This window comes from Vombatus ursinus, unplaced genomic scaffold, assembly GCF_900497805.2.
Source record: "Vombatus ursinus unplaced genomic scaffold, bare-nosed wombat genome assembly UNPS02014818.1, whole genome shotgun sequence".
NCBI lineage: Eukaryota > Metazoa > Chordata > Mammalia > Diprotodontia > Vombatidae > Vombatus > Vombatus ursinus.
The window spans coordinates 50,966,723-50,986,246 of NW_020954596.1; the positions used below are offsets into that span (position 1 = coordinate 50,966,723).

Consider the following 19,524-nt stretch of genomic DNA (forward strand, 5'->3'; position numbering starts at 1 on the left):
TGCACAGTTCTATAGCCGTTTAGGCATAACTTCCAAATTGTTTTCCAGAATGATTGAATCAGTTCACAACTCCATTAGTGTTACAATTTTCCTATATCTTCTCCAACATTTATCATTTTCCTGTTTTGTCATGTTAGCCATTCTGATAAGTGTGAGATGTACCTCAAAGTTGTTTTATTTTGTGTTTCTCTAATCAGTAGTGATTTAGAGCATTTTTTCATATAATTCTATATGGCTTTAATTTCTTCATCCCAAAACTGCCTGTTCATAAAGGATCTCACATTTAGAAACGTACCATCTGCTAACTTACAGTTAATAGACAGTCTAAGAATTTACTGCGTGATTCTTAGCACCTTCTGTTCCCTTTTCTGCCACTTTTCCATAGTTACTGCAGAAGCAAAGGAGGTTGCACAGGGTTGGGGGTGATTTACATTTCCTTTTGTTTTGTGAGTTGCTGTGGCCAAAGTGATTGCTTACTGATGATAATCTCGGTGTACTAGGCTTGTCCTCAGAAAACATGCTTATTCTGTTGCAAGGACCCTATTCAAAGCACGAGAGACTTTTTTTTTTTTTTTTTGGTGAGGGCATTTGGGATTAAGTGAGTTGCCCAGAGTCACACATGTAGTGAGTATTATGTGTCTGAGGCTGGATTTGAACTCAGGTCCTCCTGACCTCAAGGGCAGTGCTCTATCCACTGTGCCACCTAGCTGCCCTGAGAGACATTGTTGAGATGGTGTTCTGCTTGACTTAGATTTTGGAACCTAGGTTAATCTCCCTGCCATGATGTTGAGGCATCAGAATAGAACTTTTTGAAGGACCTTATTATACAAGTTTTGCTGTGATTTCTTTCACCAAACCAACTTAAGATCTCTTATATTTGTGTCTTCTACCATCATTCCCAGCCATTCTTCTCCTTTTTTTCCCTGGCAAATTAGCTAAAATTCTCCTAATTCATTTATCCTACCTCTACCTCAGAGTCACCAGGATCTTATCCTTCCCACAAATATATCTTCAAATGGTTCTGAGGATTTACTTCCTCCATGGAACCTTTGCCCAGATAATGAGAGGTGGTAGCTTCTTATAAGAAATCAGAAAGGCCTATTCCTGAAGCCCAGTCCATAGTAATATTCATGATTATAATAGTGATAATAGTTAGCATTTATATAGTTCTTTCAGGATTTTAAAGCACTTTACGTATATTATTTCATTTGATACTCAAAACCACCTTGTGAAATAGGGCTATTATCCCCATTTTGGAGATGAGTAAACTAAGGTAGGCAAAAGTTAAGTGACTTGCCCAGGTTCACACAGATTTAAACTCAGACCATCTTGATTTCAAGTCCCGTACTTTGTCCATTGAACCTTCTAGGAGCCTAGATCATGGAGGCACACGTGGAGAACCTTAGTGGAGGTTGGTTTATAAAGAGGCTACTCTGGGCCAATAGGATTAAGAGCATGAAGGAAATCAGAGATTGCCTCCTTCAGCCACTTCTTTTTATAGATCAGGAAACTCAGACTTAAAGAGGTAAGTGACTGGCCCAGAGTCATACAACTAATAAGAGCCAGTTGGGATTCACACCTTGGATTCTCTTGACTCCAAATCCAGTGTGCTTTCCATTGTATCACTATGGCTCTTCATGGAGCAAAGAACAACCAGAGATCCCATGTGGGATAAAGTTGGTGGGGGACCCAATTCTGTATTGACCCACCTCCAAATCCAAGGATGCCCTAGAACCAGAAGATCTGGAGCTACCTACAGACATGAATGTAGGTAAAGACATAGTCTCTGATGTTAGTATGGGAGGTTTACAGGACATTGGTTTCAGTTCAGTCATTTTTCAGTCATTTCTGACTCTATGTCATTTGGGGTTTTCTTGACAGAGGTACTGGAGTGGCTTGCTATTTGTTTCTTTAGCTCATTTTACAGATGAGGAAACTAAAGCAAACTAGGTTAAGTGACTTATCCAGGATCACACAGCTAGTAAATGTCTGAGGCCAAATTTGAACTTAGGAAGATGAGTCTTCTGACTCCAGGCCTGGCAGTCTATCCACTGCATCACCTAGCTGCGCCAACAGTACATGGGTTACTTCGAAATAACGAGACCTTATTCTTAGACCCATCAAAGCATTTGACTTCTTCTTGATCTGTCTGTGATGCTACTCTGAGGCCATGCTACAAGAACCTTCCTTGATTTGCTACAGAGCTGACTTCTGCCTGCTAACCAAAAGCTTCAGCACACCTAGTTCTGTTTTCTTCTGGTTCAAATGATTCCTTTGCTTAAGATGTATCTTCATTGTGACCTTCTATGGACTCTGGAACACCTCACTTTTTCCCAGATGAAATCCCTTTCATGCATTCAGAGCCACTTCCCTCTACCTTATAGCACTTCCCATTTACCCATGTCTAAGCATACCACTCTATAGCACACAAAATGTACTTAGTCCTGTGCCTTTACATAATAAACATCTTTAATTTGTGTGTTTAAGTGATCTGGAAATCACATTTTTAAAAAGTAGTAAATTCTTGGAGGCTGGAATTCTTACTTTATTTACTTTATGTGAAACATTAGCATAGAGTTACATTTGGGTTATTTACATCTTTTTATGACAATTTTACTAGTACCATTACAACTAAAGTTTTCTTTTCTGTCCTAGAAATGGCTTGAACTTTTTCTTTAAATTACTTGCTTGGATTTATACGGGTTCTGCAAGTATGTTCTCAGAAGCTATACATTCATTATCTGATACATGCAACCAGGTAAGAGATTTCAGACTTTGCTAATAAAGCAGACTTTTCCTGAATTTTGTATTGAATGCTGAAACATTTGTGGATGAGATAATTTCTTGAGTTGGATGGTGGGATGGATTGAAAAGTATATTAACCTTGACCCAGTGACAGAAGGGAAGAGAGTGAATTAGAATTGCTAAGGTTCATTTTATAGTTCTGCCATGGTACATAACATTCTAAAGTACTTTTAAGACAAGTCCCAGAGGAGCTTTCTGGCAGTATGCAAAGGGTCACTCTGTGCTGTAATGATCTCTCTGCCACTTTAAATATTGACATAGAGCTTTACTATCTTTTAGAAATTTAGAAAATATAAATGTACGTAGCTAATGAATTCACATTTAGGAAAAATGTTGACCTTGTGATTTGGACCGTCTCTGTCTCTACTTTCATAACAATGTGGACAGAGAGAGAAGAATGGTTCTTGGAAAAAGAAAAATATATATATATTAAAATTTATCCTTCTGACTTGGATTCATTTAAACTTATGTGCCTCAGACCCCAAAACTAAAGTACCCATTTATATTTAGATAGTAAACATAACTTTTCTTCACAAATGTACAATTTCAGATGATCAGATAACTGAAAATTTTTTCATTCATATTTTTGTAAAGCATTTGAGATTTTCAAAATGTTGACTTCATAACAACCCTGTGAGGAAGGTAGTGTAAATATCAGCAACATTCCTACTGACTTTGAAATTTTTAAGATTATGCTTTTCTAAAGAAAAACATACATTATCAGTTCAGAATTAATCTCACAACTAGCCTAATTAAGTTCGTTATTAATTATAGTTCATTGATAAAGAGGATAAAAATGAGGTTCTTGCCATATGGGTGAATTTTACTTATTTTCTGGAATTTCGTATTTTTTTTTTATTCAACATACACAGTTAAGCACCTATATACATATAGCTCTGTGCTGGGCTGTGAAGGAGATTCCCCAAGCCCTCATGCTTTTAGTCTCCATGGAGCTTATGATCTAGTTGAAAGGACAAGACAAATACTTGAAAAGTTAAAAAACAATGCAAGATGAGAGTACAAGAACTAATACAATAAGGTAGCATATAATGAAATGGTGGGTGAATGGTAGGTGGCTTGGAATGGCCAGAGGAAGTTTTTTGGAGAGGAATGAGAAGTCAGCCATATATTAAGGAATATAGTATTAGTTAGATTTTTATTCACCTTTCTGTTGGGTTTTAGACCCATTTAAAATTACATCTTCATGAAATCATAAGCTTTTATGTGAAACCTATGTCTAAGTGTAAGTTTTGGTTTTATTGACTTTAATTTTCTGTTTAAAGTTTCTATTAATTTGTACAATTTGACATTCGATGTTAATTTAAAAAGGCGTGGATTAGTATTAATAATAATAATAATTATAATGATATTCCTTAGCTCTTTGTTGAATCCCTGAGTCCTTGCTTTACCAAATAACAATGAGAAATCTAAAGAAAATAGAAAGCACAGCCCTTACCTGCCCTGGAGGAGCTTATGGTCTGACTGTGGGAGCAGCTGCATAACTTGTGGGTACCTGAAAGAAGTGTAGAAAATTTCAGTTACATATGATAAGATGTATGATATGTCAGCCCATATACACACAGGCTGAGGGAATTTATAAAGAGTAAAGAGGGATCAGCTCAAATTGAGGCAGGTTTATCATTGAAAAAAATTTTTTAGAACAGAAGACTTTCTAGAAAGTGAAAATTAAAATTTGGTAACTCTTCAGGCTAACTTACAAATTTAACACTACCACTTAAAAGATCAATCAGATCTTATAGAATTAAATAAAATTTTCGTAGTTTAGATGGAAAAAAACTAGGTAGACAGAATTACCATGGAATTGTATGGAGAGTAGAAGCAAGAAAGGTATAGGGGACTTACCCTTCCAGACAATTTGTATAAAATGACAACTGTCAATAATGTCTGGTACTGTACTGTATTAAAAGAATTAGAAAAATAGACCAGTGAAATAATTGAAGTCTTAGAAGTAGATGCAAATATATACATATATAATATAATATACTTATGTAAAATCTTACATTTTTATATTTCATAGATGCTATTAAGGAAAATGGATAGTAATATGAAGAGAAATAAATTTAAATACATATTTCATAATACCCAGCACAATAAACTCAAAGATTAGTGAGTTAAGTTTTTTTTTGTTTGTTTTGCTTTTTGATGAGACAATCGGGGTTAAGTGACTTGCCCAGGGTCACACAACTAGTAAATATCAAGTATCTGAGGGTGGATTTGAACTCGGGTTTGGGTACTCCTAACTCCAGGGCTGGTACTCTATCCACTGCGCCACCTAGCTGCCCCATGAATTAAGTTTTTAAAAGATGTAACATTTATGCTTATCTCGTATATGGAGGAAATACAAATTCTTGACTATTGAATTAATAGAAGAAAAAATAATTAGGGACAAAGTTGATGGGCTTGTAATACAAGAATCAGGAAAAAAAGGCTTTTATACAATTAAAAGCAATAAAACTAAAAAATAAAGGCAACAAAATGGGATGAGTATTTGATAGGTGAAAACTTGATTTTAAAAGTTCGCAGGGAACTAGTTACAAAACCTACCCTTCTTGTACTTAGTCTCTAATAGGCAGATGATCAGAAGGTTCTAACAGAAATTGGCAAAAGACAACTAGTAGATAAATACTTGAAAAAATGATGGACCTCACTACTAAGTAAAGAAATATAGACCAGAAAAATATACAAGATATCCTTTCGCACTCATTAACAAAGATAAAAAACGTTAAAACTAATTGTTGGTAGCTTTGTCAATGATGGGTATATCATACTCATTGACGGCAGTGCAAATTGGTCCTACTTTTTTTGTTTTATGCAACAATAGCCATATGTCAAGAGTAATTCCACTCTTGGAAATATTCCTGAGGAAGTAATGAAAGGAAAAAAAATTATGCATTTGTGGGAAAATATTTACAGTTTATTTACAAATTTATAGTTTATTTATAATTTACGATTTATTTGCAAAGAACTCATATACCTAATACACCAAACAGTGTTTAGCACAGTATTCCTTCACCTTTCTCAGAGTTCAGCCAAGAAAACCTGAGAATAGACAGCAGGAAAAGGCCTTTGAGCAGCTAAAACTAAAGATGACAGAAGTAAATGGAATGAATTTCCTACATTCCTAAGATAATTTCTCATAAACCTATTTTACTGTTACTTGATAGGCAATTCTCACAGTCATAGTTCTCTGGTTTCAAAGCCCAGGGTGGATTAGAAGAGAGAAGTTCAGGAAGGCATGTGGCTACAAAAGGGAGGAGATAGAGAAACTATAAAATAATAGAAAAAGGATATATGTAGCAATTTATGTCAGATTGTCCAGTCACCCTCAGGGCACTGTGTATTATAGAAGAGTGCATTATATGTATTTTAGAATAGCTTCCTAATGATGCCCTAAGTCTCAGGTGTCAAACATGGAATTGTTGCCACTGCCTAAACCAGACTAAAACGTAATTTGGAAATGTTTAACAACTAAAAATATAATAGAACATAGATACTGTTAATACGGAGTTTCTGAAGTCACAGTATGCCTGTAGGAATCCTTGTGTACAGTTTGGAGGTTCACATTTTCTTTCTGAATTTGAAACCACTGCCCTAAATCATGAAGAATCAGTCATTCAGCAAACATCTGTTAGGCACCCTACACTGTACCTAGGCATTGGGCATTCAGAAACAAAAGGTTCAGCTGTAGTTAGGATGTTTCTAAGAATACGAGGACTTTTTAAAACCCATCTAAAATAGTTAAAATTTTTGAAAGTTTGGACATTTAAAGAGAAACTTGAGTTTTCAGGATGGTTTACTTAAAGTGTTTCTCTGATACTGAGACATATTTAAGGATACTAGTTGTTGCTATTTCCTAATGGCTTTTCCTGTGTAAATGATGCAAATTGTTTTGAAACAGTGCAGACTCATGGTAACATTTTTTGTCTTTGCTTTATAGGCTTTATTAGCATTAGGCATCTCTCAGTCTGTACGAACACCAAACTCTACTCATCCGTAAGTACATTGTCTTTATTTTTCTTTTCCTTTTGGGGTAATTATTCATTAGAGATGAGTGACTGTATTTCAAATAATTTCTGTGTTTAATGTGCCCTTACTCACACTTATGCCTGGAATAACTTTCTCAACTCTTATTTTTCAAAATATGCTTTAACTTTAGGCAGCTCGGTGAGACAGTGGATAGAGTGCTGTGCCTGGAGTCAGGAAAACTCGTCTTCCTGAATTCAAATCCAGGCTCAGACATTTACTAACAGTGTGACCCTGGGCAAGTCACTTAACCCTGCTTGCCTCAGTTTCCTCATCTGTAAAAATGAGCCAGAGAAGGAAATGGCAAACCACTCCAGTGTATTTACCAAGAAAACCCCAAATGGGGTCTTGAAGAATTGGATATTACCGAAAAATGACTTAACATTCATTAGGTTGTTTATTTTTGTTATATCAGATTAATAAGGGGAAGGGTTATTTTTGAAATAGGAATTTGAACTTTTTTACTCTCCTTGTCTTTGTCATCTTTGTATTTGAAAATCAGTAAAACCTCATATTTGTAATACAGATTTAGATTTTGGGGTGATAGTTTATCAGAGCTAATAAAACTATCATATGTAGTATGATAAATGCTGCTGTTAAATTTCCCCTATACCATTTATTTTGCTTTTGTGATATGGAATGCACATTGTATGGATTTAAAATTTCTCTTTTCAGAGCCCTTAAGCGCGTATTTTGGTTCTGCCATGGTGTCATTAATAATTCAATGCACTAATTATATTTTAATTCCACTTGTATGGTAATATAGAAATTTTAAATGATGTGGATGAATAATTTTTAAACAAAGATGTACATTAGATTTTGGGAACAGCATTCCAAAAATACATTATAGTTTAGACATCTCTTCTTTTTGTTTTGTTTTGATGAGACAGTTGGGGTTAAGTGACTTGTCCAGAGTCACACAGCTAATAAGTGTCAAGTGTCTGAGGCCAGATTTGAACTCAGATCTTCCTGACTCCAGGGCTAGTGCCCTATCCACTGCGCCACCTAGCTGCCCTCATCTCTTCATTTTGTAGTTAAAGGCAGAGCACTGCTCTGCTTTTCCTAGATTCTGGCGAGCTTATGCCTAAGAATTTCAAGTTTCCATTCAAATCAATCCTCTAGATGTCCTGATACTACCCTCCATATGTGCCATGTATCATGTTGTGGATGGAGGAGCAAAATGTAATTATCAGTTAAGTAATTAATAGGTTGATGTCACAATTCTTGACTGAGTCCAAGTGGATTTGTTTTATGAAGTTTAGATTCAATTAAAGGTTCACACTTGAGGACCTAGAGGGCCACACGTGACCTTGAGGCTGCAGGTTCCCCTCCCCTGGTCTGTAGACCTTCATGGCTCTTCATGAAGCAGTTTAAAGCTGAGATAAAAGTTTCTTCTCAATAATAGTGAGAGAGCAGTTTTCATTTAAAGTTCTTGTTTAAATTTTCATTTATCAGTCAAGATCTTCTTAAGACTTGTGTATTAGAAGTAAGTTTTCCAGAAAAAATACTTTGTAAGTAATAAATTTCTTTTGCTGCTGTAATCTGTCACAGTTCTCTTCCCCTTTTTTCTAGCTGTTTATGAATACATTGTCCGAAGATGCTAAAAAAATTTTGGATGAAAAAATTAAATATAAAAGAAACTGGAAGACCTACAGTGAAACTTATAAGCATAGTAATAGTGCTTACAATTTGTTGAACTGTTAAGAATCAATAAGTATACAGGATCAAATTAAAGATAATATAAATCCTAAACTGGGTGCTCATAAAGACTAAAGAATTTAATTAGAAACTATATTGCAAGGAAACTTAAATGCTTCCTGCTCATTAAATATCTGAATGCTTTTTAAAAAAAGATTAAATTAATTTCATCAGCAGCTGTGGTACATAATATTAAAGTAGTATGATTAAATCAAAATAAGTTGTATGGAAAAGGAATTAGAAAAATATCCAAATTAAATAGTGTACACTTTATTTTATGTATTTTCAAGGAACTTGTAGTCACTTCTAGTTCCAGTATTATTTTTCTGATTAGTTATGATTTTAGCACTTTAATTTTGATGAGCTATCAAACTATGACAAATGCACCAAGGTTTTTTTTTTCTTCTTTTCTATTTTCATTGAGATTTTAAAAATATGTATAAAAAGGAAGTTTTTTCTTCTATATTAACAATTTTATTTTTTCTGTTATTTTAGATATGGTTTCTCAAATATGCGCTATATTTCCTCATTAATTAGTGGCGTTGGTATTTTTATGATGGGTGCAGGACTTTCTTGGTACCATGGAATCATGGGATTACTTCATCCTCAGCCTATAGAATCTCTTCTCTGGGTAATATAATCTTTTTTGGTTTTAGTCACATGAAATAGTGTTTTGTTTAAGAAACTGTAAAAATACATTAGAACTTCCTTTTAATACTGCGGTTATTGAATAGGGTTAACTTATGCCTTATAGAGTGGTGACATTATATCAGAATTTATAAATGTAATTGTATTTCAAAGGATGTGTTCTGATGAATGAATGAAAAAACGTTTACTGAATACTTACTGTATTCTGAATAATGTGCCAAGCACTGGGAATATAAATAGAAAAAAGAAAATCGTCCTACTTTCAGAAGGACTAAGGGTCAACAGCATAGTGGATGACAAAGCTCAGGAAGGCCATAGGGTGCCTGTCTACCTCGTTAAAATGTAAGGTCTGTGAGAGTAGGGGTTGTTTTGTTCTTTGTATTTGTATCCCCAGTGCTTACTTAGCACAGTACCTGGCACATAATAATAGGTACTTAATGAATGCTTTTTTTTTCTTTTTTTTGCCTAGGCAGTGGGGTTAAGTGACTTGCCCAGGGTCACACAGCTAATGAATGCTTCTTGATTAATGTCCAGATATGTATTTGTAAGAGTGAGCTTGGGATACTAGACTTTTCCTCATTTCATTTGTGACTAGTTTCTCTTCAGAAAAGATAATGTAATTTATATATAATGTCTTGATTTTGAGAAATTTATACAAATTTATAGATACCTTGTTCTTTTGGTATTTGTCTCATTTGCATTGTAAGTGTGATCTGCGGCATATGAAATGAGAGAGGTACAATGACTAGTTCAAAATCAGACATTGGACAATTGGCTAATTGGTAAATAGAATGCAAGTTTGGAGCTCTTAAAGACTATTGTCTTCTGGCAGATAAATTGGCCTTCAACATTTCTGCCACCTAATTAGATTTGAAACCCAGAAATACATACCAAGATACTAATCTTTTTTTGTGGAATGTAATATTTTGAAGTCCTTTGGTGAAATTCCCTATCCTTCCTTTGTTGGGTAGATGTATTTACATTTTTTGTCTTACCTACCCATAGGTTAGAAGAAAACACTGTGTAGCAGGATTATTGAGCCTTATGGTAATTTCTCTCTCCCTGCCACTTACCTTTAAAAAAGAACAGCACACTCTTCCATTCCTTATCTCTTTAATATTCTCTCATTTTTAATTTTCTGATTCCATTAGTCATGGTAAAATGAAAAGAAACACAGAAGAGCCTTTCTGTGTTCCTCCTTAACTGAGGACTGGACTGGCTGTGGGACAGTGAATAGAATGGAGAGGGCAGGAGAGTAATGTCATATTCTGCTTATTGAGTGACTTCTGGAACCAGCTAATGGGATCTGTGAGTTAGAAGAGTAGAAATTCTTCTCTGTACCTTCAGTCTTCCTTGTCTTTTTCTTAGGGACCCCTAAATTTTTAAAAAGCCCTGAACCCTTTAAAATACCTCCTTGGAATACCATTGGATGTCAAGGTTATCTACTCAGCCTTTTCCATCTGAAACTTGCCTAGTTGCTCATAATCCATTTTTTAAGTAGACAGATACTTGAGGCATATAGGATCCCTGGTAGAAGTTACTTTAAAGTTCACCTTGTTCAGACCCCTCATTTTACATATGCAAAAGGTGAGGCCTAGGGAAATAAGATGACAAGTAGTAAATGGCAAAGCTGGGATTTTTGTCTAGGTCCTCAGAATCCATAGAACCCCTAGTCTGTTTTTGAGTAGTTAAGTAGATATTTTCATATCTGCTTTATACACTTCTGTGTCAAGCTTTCTGAATAAATTGAATTTGACAAGGCCAAGTTTTTAAAGTCATCCTCTTGAAAATTTTTAAAATAAAAATCAAACATGTAATCAGTTTCTAAAGCTTTTGTTTGAAGGGCATTTTCCCTTATGCAGGCATTGTATATTTCATGATACTAAGTTGATTAGTTTTGTATAAAGACCTAAGTAGTCTGTTGGAATTAAAATCTGTGTTCCATTTTTAGGTTTTACAAAACTGATAAATAGATTTATGATTGTTCACTGAAATATTCATGCTTTGCTTTAAAAATTTTTGTTTTCTAGGCTTACTGTATTTTAGCGGGATCATTGGTGTCTGAAGGAGGTATGCACTTTCATGAAATACACTGTTATTCCTACAAATTAATTATATTTTAGGAAGTTTTTAGTTCCTTAAAGTCCTGAGAACAGTTTTTCCAAACTTAGTTGGCCTTTAGTTGCTATTTACTGAATTCCTACTTTGTATGGTGCTCTGTTAATAAGGCCCCCTGTCAATATAGGGCCTCTCCAGGATGTAAGAGATCTGAGTATCTGCTTTTCGTTACATTACAATAATAATAGTAATAACAACAATAATAGTATTTATAGACTGCTTAAGACCCCATATCAATACGTGTTAAGTAGTGGAAATTGAATATGAAAGTATAGAGGACTGATTAGATTGAGGTGTTGAGGACAGTTGTTAATTAGGAAATAGTTTTGTAGCATGATTTTAAATTCCCTTTGAAAGCTTCAGCTATGTGACAGAGGCTAGTTCTTTGCCATGCAGAGAGTTCTATATTCGTTCAATATGTGCTAGTCATATTTTTATGTTCCTTCTCTGGTTCTTGTATGAAATTGATCTGACTGCATTGTACATTACTCTGTTCATATTTGTAGAGCACAAGTAACAGGCACATTTTACATGAATGCTTTTCTTTTCAGCAACTCTCCTTGTTGCTGTAAATGAACTTCGACGGAGTGCTCAAGCTAAAGGAATGTCATTTTACAAGTATGGTACGTTTCTTACAAATTAGACGAATTGCTTCTGTTAACTTCTGTTAACTTTAAGTAAGTTTATTAGCAGTCAAATATCCTTATAGAGGTGTGCATAATAATGTAGCCTAGTGCCATCTGTAAGTAAATAGACTATTATTTAAATTAAACCTTAAAAATTTTGGCATAAATCCTTTGCATTTTTTCATATTTTTGATTATTTGTGGAAGTATTAGGATTTTTGTTTTGTTTTGTTTTTTTGTATCCCCATGGCCTTGCATAGTGCCTTGTACATAGTAGGTATTTAATAAATTCTTGTGAAATTATAATTGTATATACTAGTATTTACAGTTAAACTAAAAAAGTCTTATTGCCCAATATGTAGATTTCTGCATATCTTTATAAATATGCTATTCTTATTTGTACTTCAGTTTTAGAATGTGTATTTAAAATGCTATGCCCACTTAAGATTTCTGAAGGTTTCACTTTTGTTTTTCTCATTTTCAAATGATTAAGTAATGGAAAGTCGTGATCCCAGTACAAATGTGGTGTTATTGGAGGATGCTGCAGCAGTCTTAGGAGTGGCACTAGCAGCTACTTGTATGGGTCTGACTTCTTTAACAGGTAACTAATTTCCTAATTTAAAGATGATTTGGTTGAACAGATTAAAAATATTTTCTAGTATATAAAAACTTTTAAAAAGCATAGGATTATTTTATTGTAGGCTACTAAAATATCTCTTTCAATGGCAAGGACTTTAACCTAGGGTCCATGAACTATTTCTTAAGAATAGTTTTATAACTGTAATTTAGTATAATTGATTTCCTTTGTAATTTTATGTGTATTTTTTTATGCATTTAAAGACTTTATTCTGAGAAGAAGTTCCATAAGTTTCCCCAAAGGGGTGCATGACACAAAAAAGGTTAAGAACCCCTGCTTTATGGAATAGGATACTGTTACTAGTGTACTATATCCAGGATAGATTTAGGAAAGTCAACAGTAGACTTTCTATAAAGCTGATTTTGTTTTCCTTTTTATTCTATTGTAAAATTAGATATATAAACAAAAAAAAAAATCCAATGATGGCAGGGTTTAAGGTGGTGATTGGATCTGTGCATAGCATTTATTACAGTATTGGTTTTGCCTAATTTTTGGAACTTTGACACTCTTTTCCAGGAAAGAGGCACGCCATCATGATTGATATCTAGTCTCTTTGTTACTCCATTCCTCCACTCACTGTACCTTGATATTAATTACTTCTTTTATACCTGAGGAGTTCCAGTATTCATAGGACATGAGTATAAGAGCTATACATCTATAGTCATAGATCTTACAACTTAATTTCTATTCTGGGCATTACATTAACAGTTATACTGAAATGTTACTGCTCTTCATCAATAAGTGCTATGACCTAATATTGTAAGCACTTAAATTCACTGCTTACTAGACCTAGGTTAGAACATCACTTTTTACTGCAAGGTCTGACCATATAACATTTTGTATGTCAGGCTTCAAATTTTTTGTTTTGAAGGCTTCTGTTTTGCAAAGGAAAATATTGCCCTACTTACTTTAAAAAATTTTTTTATTAATTTATTTTGATTTATCAATAATCACTTCCATAAATTTGAGTTTTAAATTTTTTTCTCCCTCCCTCCCCAAGATGGCGTGCAATCTGATACAGGCTTTACTTATACATTCCTATTAAACATATTTTCACAGTAGTCATGTTGTAAGGAAAAATTAGAACCAATAGGAGGAACCACCAGAAAGAGGAAACAAAACAAAACAGAAGAAAAAAAATAGCAAATAGTATGCTTCGATCTGCATTCAAACTCTGCCTATTTTATTTTATAATTCTGAGATAATTTTGTTATTAAAATGTTCTTTATGTTGTATTAAACAAAATATTGGTAGCTATGGATACTAGCAAAGAGTAAAACCTTTGATCTCATTCTTTGAATATATAAAAATTAAATATTGCATAATTTATTGCATAATAGGCAGCTAGGTAGTACACTGGATAAAAGTGCTGGGCATGGTGTCAGGAAGACTAGAGTTCAAATCCTACCTCAGACACTTATTGGCTCTGTGACCCCTGAGCAAGTCACTTAATCTCTGTTAGCCTCAGTGTCCTTATCTGTAAGATGGGGATAACAACAGCATCTACTTTGTAGGGTGGCTGTGAGGATCAAATGAAATAATAATTGTAAAATGCTTTGCCCAGTGCCTGACACATGGTAATTGCTATGTAAGTATTAGTTATTATTAATGATATGTAAAATATCAGAGAGAAAAAAACTGCAATTGGTAAAATGTATAGAAAACATTAACAGGAAACATTTTTTATAAAAAAAATGCCCCTTTGCTAATAAAATTATAGGTTTTGGTTTTAGAAATCCAAAAATATATGAAGAATTAATATAAGTACATGAATTCAGTGCTCAAATCCAATTTTGTGTGTCCAAAGATAATGAGCAACATAAGTCATCATCATATAGAAAAATGTATAACCATGCACTTAAAAACATATCAATTAAAAGTAAGCTTAGGGTATTTCATTTCTGTTAAATTTTTAAAAACAAATATAAATGTTAATTCTCATTTATAATGAGATAAAAACTGTTGGTAAATATATACACTGCTTGTGGTACTGTAAATGAATCCTGTCTGGTAATATGCAACATAAACCCTTCTGTGTTTACTCAGTAGTTCAAAATAAAAACAGTAATTCCATAAAAATATTCATGTCTGGTTTTTAGAATCATAGCTTATTAGAATTAGAAGGAAACTAATAGATTATCTGGTCTAACCTTATTTTATAGATGAGGAAATTGAGACTTAAAGTGACTCTAGGTCCCTCAGGTAGTAAGGCATTTAAATAGTAAGCAGTGGAACTGAGGCCTGAATCAAGGCCTTTGACTCGAAGTCTATTGTTTAAAACTGGTTTAAAAACCAGTGAAAATGGCTCGTTAGTGAGAATGGAACCACAGTAGGCTATTAAATGTGATAAATATGTGTTCTGGAATGTTCTGTCCTTTTTGCCTCCTGGCTTCTCAGGCAAAATCCTTTCCTATCTCTTTGTGTTAGTGTCTTCCCTCTGTTGAATATCTCCAATTTAGCATGTGTGTATCTTTATCTATCTGTCTGTCTGTCTGTCTATCTATCTATCTACCTACCTATCTTGTTTGTATGTAGTTGTTTACATAGTGTTACACTCATTAGACTGTGAGCTCCTTGAGAGCAGGAACTGTCTTTTGCCTTTCTTTGTATTCCTAGCACTTAGTGCAGTGTCTGGCCTAATAAATCCTTGCTAATGTACTCATTATGTTTTGTGTTGATGCACAGTAATAATTAGATGGAATAATGAGAGAGAAAAAAGCAGAACACAGAACATACATAGGTGTAGAGTACAGGTATGTAAAAACAGATGCTTTTATGTTGTAATAGAATCATAGTAATTTAGAGCTGTAATGGATTTCAGAGAGCTTAAAAAAGATTGGAGGAGGGAAATTTGGAGCAGTTTTAGAGTTTAATATCCATTTTTCCCCCCTGGGAATTTATTCAAGTAAAATTTTAAGGTCATTCTAAATGTAGGCAACTAGATTTTTATCGATTTCCTTTTTCTGTTTTAAACTGATTTTGAACTTTAGGAATTGAGCTGCAAACATTTTATTATGTGGCCATTAAGAAGTCACTTCGGGCTTTGTATATCTCTTGTTGCCCAGAAATATGCCTCTTGCATTTTTAAACCTAGTTACCTCTGCCTTCATTCACATAGCATGGTCAAATTGGGTGTTTGAAGATAACACATAGAAATTCTTCTTGTGTCAAATTTTATTTTTATTAGCAAGTCAAATTATTACTGTTTGTGCTATTTTATCTTATTTAACTAACATGCCAGTTATCAAATGAAAATAGTATTTTAAGTGTGAATATTAAGTACCCCACAATTGTCAAACACAATTTAACTTTTTTATTGCATTTTTAGAACTTATTGATAATTTTAAATATCCCATTCATTTTCTAATATGTCTCTTCATATAAAGTATTTATTAAAGAATATTAGCCAGTAAAGAACTACTGAGAGAAGAATATATTAGAATCTTAATGGAAATAGACCCCCCCCAATCATTTCACTTAACCCCCTAATAGTTAAAGTAATGATAATATGATCAGCTTCCCTATGTCAGCTTTTCTTCAAAATAGCTGTATCTAAATTTTTCTGTGACAGTACATATATCTTTTTTTTTTTTTAAGGTAGTTGGGGTTAAGTGACTTGCCCAGGGTCACACAGCTAGTAAGTGTCAAGTGTTTGGTCTGAGGCCAGATTTGAACTCAGGTCCTCCTGACTTCAGGGCCGGTGCTCTATCTGCCGTGCCACCTAGCTGCCCCAACAGTATATATCTTAAAACACTTGTAGGAGTACTACTGAGCTTGTTCATCTAATTGCTTTTAGCATCTTGAAAATTTGGTTTTTGATTCAAATTATCACTTAGCCACAGTTTTAAAAAAGCTTATAATTTGTCAATGATGAACAGAACTACTTTTATTAAAGATCTCTTCTACCTGACTTAACATAAATCTTTGCAGTCAAATATATAAGAATTTCTCTTTGCTCTAGTAGTATGATTATTTCACATGAATTACATTTTACAGATTAACATGCTGAGATAAAAATAAGTACAGTGACATTTTCTAAAACTATTGATTAAAGACATCCTTAAAAGCTTTTGCTAGCTCGTTTTGACATGACTTACGTAAAGGTATAACCAGTACTACAAGATAAGGCACGATCAGGGCCACAAAGGGAGTGGCAAAGGGATTTGGGAGTTGACAGGAGGAACAGATCACTTCTGTCCAGAGGGGATCATGAAGGACCTGAAGGAGAGTGGTGTCTTTTAACTGAGACTTGAAGGATAAATAAGATTTCCAGCCCTGCGGGAAGGTGGCCTGGGATAGGGAATAACTGAACCAAAGACACAGAAATGGGAAAAACAAAAATAAGAGTAAGTGGTGATTGTTGCAGATTTACTGGAGTGCAAGATAGATACAGATTGCTGTGAGCTAAAACTGGAAAATTAGGTTCATCTAGGCAGTAGAGACACTCTGTAGTTTGTATTGGAGTAGTTAAAAACTAGAGACTGAGAGGAGGTTGTTATTTTAGTGGGTTAGGGAAAAGGCATTGAAGGCCTAAACCAGGGGGATAACATTGTTCAGTCATTTTTCATTCATGTTTAACTTTCTGTGACCCCATTCAGGGTTTTCTTGGTAAAGATACTGATAGAGTGGTTTGCTAGTTCCTTCTCCAGCTCATTTTACAGATAAGGAACTTAGGTAAACAGGGTTAAGTGACTTGTCCAGGGTTACACAGCTAGTAAGTGTCTGAGGCCAGAGTTGAACTCAGGAAGATGAGTGTTCCTGACTTCAGGTCAACACTGTATCCCGGGGATAACGTTAGGAATTAAAAAGGAAAGGATCAATTTGAGAGATGTTTTAGAGGTAGAAATATGACAAGAGTTAGTGATTTTTGGATCAAAGGGGTCAAATGGGGAAGTCAAGAAGAGGAATAGGTTTTGGTGGGGACACTGAATAAGAAGACAAGTTCAGCATTGGGTGCACTGTTCTTTGAGGACATCCAGACAAAGGTGTCCTGTAGGCCGTTGGAAAGGTAAGTCCAGAGATTTAGGAGTGAGGGTAGACTGAGAGTTTGGGGAGCCATCTTCATAGATGTAATAGTTGAATCTGTGAGAGTGAATGAAATAACAGAGGAAGAGGGTATAGAGAGAAGAGAAGAGGTTAGGGACAGAGCTTTCTTGAATCCCTCCATTGAGGTGGGGATGAGGAAACAGTAAAGGATAAAGAGAAGTGGGAAGAAAAAAAGGTAAAAGAGAACCAGTAGAATTTAGAAGGCAGGGGAGAAATAAAGAGAAAGTTCAGCATTGTCAAATGCTGAAGTCAAGAAGGATGAAGACTAAAGGCCATTCATAGATTTGATGTTAAGGGAGGTCCGTGAGACCTTTCAAAAAGTGGTTTCAGAGTAGTGGCAGCAGAAGACAGATTATGAGAGTTTAAGGTTGTAAGGAAATGGTAAACACCAGTATAGTATTAGGTAACTATGCAGTTTTACTTTTTAGTGGACTTTTACTAATTTTAGGACTACTGTGAAAAATTAAAAGTTATTAATAAAATAAGCAAAGTAGAGTTTTTTTTCTATTCCATCCAAAGGGTTAAATTTGTGACTGAAAATAATCTCATCAGTATGGAATAAAACTATTGTCCCAGTCACAAAAGATTTGTTAAATTTGTTGTAACAAATAAAAATGTATTTATTGGTGCTTGCTTTGGTTATCTGAATATTTCCTATAAATTCATAAATTGTAAAAGTAGGAAAGTAGTTATTTTCCCAAACTTCTGGGTTTTCTCATGATAGTTTTATGCTGCAAAGGAAGAAAAAATATTATGTTGCTGTTAAGTATTCAAAGAAATTTTCACTCTCTTAGTATTGTTAATATTTATGTTGTATATTTTATCTGAAAGCATTTTCAGCTCTCTCCCACGAAGCAAGAAATAGGCTGAAACTCTTGAATTCTTATAACTCCTCTTTGGAAAATTCTTGAAGTTATAAGAACTCCATTTATAATAAAATTGTAGTTTTTAGTGAATTTCATTAAAACAGTTTACTTAGGGAATCAGGAATGAACTTCATATCACCCAGTTTCCTATAACAGCTGTGTGATAGTGGAAAGATTCAAAGTTAGAAGGTATTACTAGTTATTTACTAGGCACCCAACTTAAACACTTTGACTCTTATCTTCCTCATTTGTAAAGTGAGAACATCAGTACTTGCATCGTCCTAGGTAATTGAGGAAAGTGGTTTTATAGAACTCTGAGCATTCTATAAATTTATGTTTTTTGGTTTTTTGTCCCCTGAACCCCAGTGACACATGGGGTGATTTGTCTGACAATATAAGGTGATAAAAATTAAATTTACTAACTTCAAATACATTTTATTCAGGCAATCCACTCTATGACTGCCTGGGTTCTTTAGGTGTGGGAACCTTATTAGGAGCAGTATCAGCGTTTCTCATCTACACAAACGCAGAAGCACTTTTAGGGAGGTCAATCCAGCCTGAGCAAGTGCAGCGGCTAACTGAACTATTGGAAAATGACCCATCAGTAAGGTAAGAATTCTTTTACTAGGACTAGCAAATTTTATATTTTTAAGCAAAGTAAAAAATGGGGAAAAAATATATATATATATATATACACACACACATATACATATACATTATATGTATATACACACACACACACATATACATATACATTATATGTATATATATATACACACACACACACATATTGAACCACTAATTATCACATTTTCAAGAGAGACTATAGAGCCTCACTGCTTAGAGCATTTAATAAAATTTTCTGAAATGGTCTAGGCCAAGGATGGGGAACCTTTTCAAGTTGGAAGGCTGCATTAATATTTAGCTGTAATCAAATAAGGCCCCCTTCAAAAAACTTCAGTTAGATATACTTTAAAATGTACATTATTTTGTAAAAATCTAACTACTGTGTACTTAATAATTTCAAAAAATGAAAA

The 19,524-nt window shown here is 34.2% G+C and overlaps 1 protein-coding gene across 1 annotated transcript in view; it reads left to right on the top strand.

Annotated features, from left to right (window-relative positions):
* Positions 1 to 19,524, top strand: part of SLC30A9 (solute carrier family 30 member 9) — a 78,892-nt gene that overhangs the window by 34,451 nt on the left and 24,917 nt on the right. The window contains exons 9-15 of the mRNA XM_027836539.1: positions 2,656 to 2,758; positions 6,764 to 6,819; positions 9,043 to 9,178; positions 11,226 to 11,265; positions 11,865 to 11,936; positions 12,432 to 12,539; positions 18,931 to 19,096. Coding sequence (XP_027692340.1) covers positions 2,656 to 2,758; positions 6,764 to 6,819; positions 9,043 to 9,178; positions 11,226 to 11,265; positions 11,865 to 11,936; positions 12,432 to 12,539; positions 18,931 to 19,096 — 681 coding nt within the window. The remainder of the gene's footprint in view (positions 1 to 2,655; positions 2,759 to 6,763; positions 6,820 to 9,042; positions 9,179 to 11,225; positions 11,266 to 11,864; positions 11,937 to 12,431; positions 12,540 to 18,930; positions 19,097 to 19,524) is intronic.